This window comes from Lepisma saccharinum, chromosome 13, assembly GCF_977018435.1.
Source record: "Lepisma saccharinum chromosome 13, izLepSacc3.1, whole genome shotgun sequence".
Taxonomy (NCBI): Eukaryota; Metazoa; Arthropoda; class Insecta; order Zygentoma; family Lepismatidae; genus Lepisma; species Lepisma saccharinum.
The window spans coordinates 17,127,056-17,133,055 of record NC_139241.1 but is presented as its reverse complement, the minus strand read 5'-3'; the positions used below and the strand labels follow the sequence as shown (position 1 = coordinate 17,133,055).

At 36.1% G+C, this 6,000-nt stretch overlaps 1 protein-coding gene across 1 annotated transcript in view; it reads right to left on the bottom strand.

The window, feature by feature from the left end:
- Positions 1 to 996: 996 nt before the first annotated feature.
- The window catches only part of LOC145996883 (uncharacterized), a 97,023-nt gene continuing 92,019 nt past the window's right edge, over positions 997 to 6,000 (bottom strand). The window contains exon 4 of the mRNA XM_083133438.1: positions 997 to 2,454. Coding sequence (XP_082989564.1) covers positions 1,242 to 2,454 — 1,213 coding nt within the window. The 3' untranslated portion in view covers positions 997 to 1,241. The remainder of the gene's footprint in view (positions 2,455 to 6,000) is intronic.

Below are 6,000 nucleotides of genomic sequence, written 5' to 3'. Positions count from 1 at the left end.
CCACACTCACACCCTACCATCGGATCACCACATTGTGTACTGTGATTCATCACTCCACACAACGGTTTTCCACTGTTCTATGGTCCAGTTTCGATGCTCCTTGCACCACACGTGGCGGCGTTTGGCATTTGTCTGTGTGATGTTTGACTTATAGGCAGCTGCTTGCCATGGAAACCAAGTTGCCGCACCTTGCGCCAAACAGTAATGGTGCTTGGTGTAGATCTTGATGCAGTTCGGAATTCATGTGTGATGGTGGCGATGGATGATTGACGATAATGCTGTACGACCCTCTTCAACACTCGATGGTCTCTGGAGGTCAACATGGGAGGTTGGCCTGCATGCTTTTGGGTTGTACACATCCCTTCACTATAACATCGGAAACAGTGGACAGAGGGATGTTTAGGAGGGTGGAAATCTCACACACAAGACTTCCTACACAAGTAGCACCCAACCAACTGACCACGTTGAAAGTTTGTGAGTTCCTCAGACCATCCCATACTGCTGTCTCACACTGTGTGCAGACTACTGAGTTCGCTGACTATGTGTTCCACGCTGTAGATGGCAGTACTGTGTTGCCCTCTATGATAAACACACGTTTCGCGGTGTGTCCGGATACTTTTGATCACATAGAGTATGTGTGTTTGTTTGTTTGTGTGTGTGTGTGTGTGTAGTGTAGTGTAGTGTAGTGTATAATATGAGAGAAAATTTATGAAAATTCGCCTTTGGGCCTGAGCCCCCCCTCAAAAAAATCCTGGGTAGAGGCCTGGTTTTCAGGTTTCTGTTTTGGGTAACTCTTTTGGAAGTGAGGGCATTATTCTGGGTGATTTCCTCTAGTAATTTCGAAATAAGTTTCTAAGTGGTCACATTCAGTAAATCTATTTTGGCAAGAGAGAATTTGTGTGGGACAATTCCCGAATATCCATTTTCAGTAAGTTGCTTTTTCAAGGACACATTCTGTGAAATGTGAGAGTGGATCTCTGTTTTTGATGCTCTATTTTGAATAAATCTCTTTTTACACTCATAACATTTCATTAGTCGATTTTCATCATTAGATCTTGCATGAAAATACAAATTGTGCATTGAAGGTAAATTTATTTCACAAAATTACACTGTAAACTCTCAAATGTGTTTGCAATCTTCCATTTTGAGTAAATCTTTCTTCGCACTATGGGCATTCACACAGGTGACATCCATTGTGAATCTTCAAATATGTTCTCAAGCTTTCACATTTAGTAAATTTCTTATTTCACTGAGGACATTCGCATTCCATCGTGAATTCTCAAATGTGTTTTCAAGATTCCATTTTGAGTGAATCTCTTTTTGCATTCAGGGCATTCATATGGGCGAGAACCATTGTGAATTCTCATATGACTTTTGAAGTTTCCAAGATCATTAAATCTCTTTTTGCACTGAGGGCATTCATATGGGCGAATTCCGCTGTGAATTCTCAAATGTTTCTTCAAACTTCCATTTTCAGTGAATCTCTTTTTGCACTGAGAGCATTCATATGGGCGAATTCCATCGTGAACTCTCAAATGATTCTTCAAGCTTTCAAACTGAGTGAATCTTCTTTTGCACCGAGGACATTCATATGGGCGAATACCATCGTGAATTCTCAAGTGTATTTTCATGTTTCCTAACTGAGTGAATCTCTTCTTGCACTGAGGACATTCATATGGTCGAATTCCATCGTGCAATCTCAAATGTTTCTTCAAATTTCCATTTTCAGTGAATCTCTTTTTGCACCGAGGGCATTCATATGGGCGAATTCCGCTGTGAATTTTCAAATGTTTCTTCAAATTTCCATTTTCGGTGAATCTCTTTTTGCACCGAGGGCATTCATATGGGCGAATTCCGCTGTGAATTCTCAAATGTTTCTTCAAACTTCCATTTTCAGTGAATCTCTTTTTGCACTGAGAGCATTCATATGAGCGAATTCCATCGTGAATTCTCAAATGTTCTTTTAAGCTTGCAATTTCATCAAATTTCTTCTTGCACTGATGACATTCGAATGGGTGAATATCATCATGGCTAAAATTTATTTTCATTGTTATTTCATTGACGAATGTTGTTTTGCATTGATTTTGTTGCAACGAAATATATTCTTCGTGTTTTTGGATATGATGTCTTAAGCGTACTTTTGTTCTAAAAGATGTTCCACATTGAGCACAATTGAAAGCATCAACTTTTTTAAGAACTCTAGGTAGCACTTTAATGTTCTCTTTTTTATTAGCGTTATTTCTGTGCTTACGTTCAATTAAGGAAGGTGATCTATTATGTGTGTCCTTATGATAACACTTCGATTTGGTCTCAATGTTTTTCCCTTTGCAGGTAGAAATCCTGGCATGATTCAGTTTCAGATCTCCAATATACTTTTCGTTACTACATATAGTTCTTGACGGTTTACCACAATTTGTAATTAAACTTGGCATTGTAAAATTTAAATGTTTTAACCTGAAAGACAATGTTAGAACATTGATAATTTACCACATAATTATTATAAATGTAGCGATTCTTCATTGGGTTTATTCTATAAAATATGTACGTTTGTGATTCAAACTACTTACTGACCAATCTATTCCCAGAGAAATGAACATCTCTCAACATATTCCTACTGCATGTCAATTTTCTTATTTCTATACCCTGGTGAAAATTTCTACTGTGTATTATAATTTATGAAATGTACTAAATCCTACTATATACCTATTGTACAGCTACTGTACTGTACAGTAGGTCTCTGTACTGAAAAAAACAATATGAATAATAATGCATAACACTTGCTACAATATATTATATAATCATTTATTCACTCCAAGAATAGACAGACTAACTCTTGACTCAATATCGTTGGTCCAATGACATGACATAACGACGTATCTCATTTTTTTGCGAAATTGAGTTATTAACATCGTTGTGATCATACTGGTGCCCTGCATCACCTGGCAAATCGGTGTAACTCAAATCCAATTAATAAGGAAGTTATGAATATTTTTTTGATTTTGCGTATCTCAATTTCTTAAAAAATTTGGTATGACATAGCGGAGTATCTTGACTTCCGTCAGTATGTCAGATAAGTAAATCCTAAACTGTTTCGCAAGTTGGCGTATCTCTTTTTGCTTACAGCTGAAAAATGCAAAAATGGGGCCAATACACTCACAAAGACGAAAATAAAGCAATGCAGAAATGTATATTTCAGTATTTACAAATCAGCGGTCAAAATCTTAACAATAGCGAAACGGTCTAACAGAGGATAGTTCAACTACAGGGAAGGTTGTTAGGAAAAGAAAATTGCTGAAACTCCCCTGCACAGGCTGCACCCACAAAGGAAGAAAATGTTATGTACGGAAGAACAATGAGAAATCACGAATAATTATTTTAAATGGATTTTTCGATCTTGGAAACTTGCAACGTCAAAGGGAGTACGTAGCACGACACGTTGACGTAGAAGATACGAGACAAAAAACCACAAAACAAGCATCGAGACGTACAAAAACACAATTTTACTATCTTTCCCTAGATGGAAGAAGGCTGAAGGTTTGCAAGAAGATGTTTTTGAATACTCTTGGAATTAGCGAACGATTTATACGTACGACAGTGAACAACATTCAAGAAACAGGCAGATTACTAACTGATAAACAAGGTGGAAGATACAAACATTTGAAAGAAAATGACGAGAGGAAACTGAGTATAGTAGAAGATCACATAAATCGCTTTCCACGAATGGAGTCTCACTATTGTAGAAAATATTCAACAAAGGAGTATCTGCATTCTGATTTAACTGTAAAGAAGATATATGAGATGTACAAGGAAGAGATCGACACAACATGTCAAGTATCTTTGCAAACATACGCAAATGTTTTCAAGGGTATGAATCTTGCATTTCATCAACCCAAAAAAGATCAGTGTGGATTATGCATTACGTACAATGCGGGATCTGATGAACATAAAATGAAGCTAGAAGCTAAATTTAAGCAGCACGTTGCAGAGAAAAGTAAAGTGAGAGAATTAAAGGAATAAGTAAGACTACAACGACCTGTTCTGCTGTTTTTGATCTGCAACAAGTTATTCACTTGCCTATGTCGATCCACTCATCCATGTTCTACAATATACGTCTCACTAACTACAACTTCACTGTCTATGAACTGAACATGAACAATTGTCATTGTTTCTTGTGGCATGAAGGAATCAGCAAGCGTGGATCATGTGAAATAGCAACCTGTCTTTACCAGTATCTAAAGAAAGTGGACCAACAAAAGAAGAATACAGTTCACTTATATGCTGACAGTTGTGTTGGCCAAAACAAGAATAGGATTCTGGTGGCTGCGCTTATGCATGTAATGCTAAAAGCAGAGAATATAAAAGAAATTGTGCTCAGATATTTTGAGCCTCATCATGGACAAAACGAGGGAGACTCTGTGCACAGTGCAATCTCCAGATCTTTACTGAAAGTTGGAGAGATATTTGTCCCCTCTCAGCCTGAACCCATCATAAAACTAGCCCGAAGAAACCATCCTTACATCGTGCACACAATGCAGATGGAAGATTTTCTGAATTATAAGGCAATTCCTGAAGATCTGATGCTTTTCCAGCTTAAGAAGACCGATGATGGTATTAAGTTCAGTTGGAACGATATTCGTGAACTACGATTGCAGAGCAACAAGCCCGATACTATCTACATAAAAACAAGTTTACTGCAAGAGAATACCGCAAAAATCATAGTAAAGAGATGTAATAAAAAAGATATAGCTGCGAAGAATGTCACCTCCATTGAACAAAGAATCTGTGAAAATAGCGCAAGAGAAATATGCAAATTTACTGTCAATGTGTGAAGGTCCTTTTCCCGTTGTTCTAGACAGTGACTGCAAAAACTTTTATGCAAATTTGAATCACTGAATATGTTCTCCACTCTATCCCACAAAAATGTTTTATTGATGTTTATGTAATGTAGCCAAATTATAGCTACATATACACATGTATAGCTTTTTAATTGTACTTGTAGTGAAGAATTTTGTAATTTGTACACATACTTAAAGCATGTAAATCTAAAGAACTTCAAAATAAAAATAACCATTCACTTTGAATAAAAAAAGCGTCATGAACAATAAAATCATAAATATTATATAGTTTTGCTAACATTTTGACTAAAAAAGAAGATTTCTCAAATCATGAAGCTGTAACTTGATACTAATTTGCATGGCGTATCTCAAAGATATTTCTGTGTGAGTAATTATTTTGATCTGACATACCAACGTATGTCAAGAAATTATGAAATTTCAAGCACGTAACGCAACACATGTAACATTCAACCACACTATTTTATAGCAGAAACATAATACAATTTAATGACAAAACAAAATTTGTTATGGGGTAAATAGTTTTCTCACAAACATCTATGAAAGTGTGGGCGAAAACGTTTTTTGCTTCTCCTGAAATGTTGGAAAAAATTAGATAGGTCGTTATGTAATTGGACCGACGATATGTTCAGTGATTTTGAAGTGCATTGGAAAAACAGTATATGAACTGAATTTCTACCCTTTCTTTAATGAATACTACCGAAGTCAGATATGTACTAATGAATACGTTACAACAACTCCTTCTTCAGAAACTACTCATGGAATTTCCAAGGATGTTGTTATATCTATGCAATGCAACTGCAGAAAGGAGCCCTCTTCTGATCAACACAGTCAACAGAGTTTATTGTTTTGGTTTTTCAAGCCTTGAGTGTCAGGTCTTTGTTTAAACTAATTTTTTGCTCTTTGTGTGAATACAGGAAGAACAATGTCGTATGTCCAAAACTGTATGTTTTTTCAATTTTCTACATGTGCATTATCACATACTTAAAAATGTATTCACTACTTTCGATCTTCTGTTGTGTGAAAGTATTCCAAGTTGCAAATTCCACATGCTTTACCATACATACATTTTAGTTGATTTATGTGATTTTTAAATTGCATTTTCAGTAACACAAATTTCTCACTTCTGATAATAGTACTGCTTTCA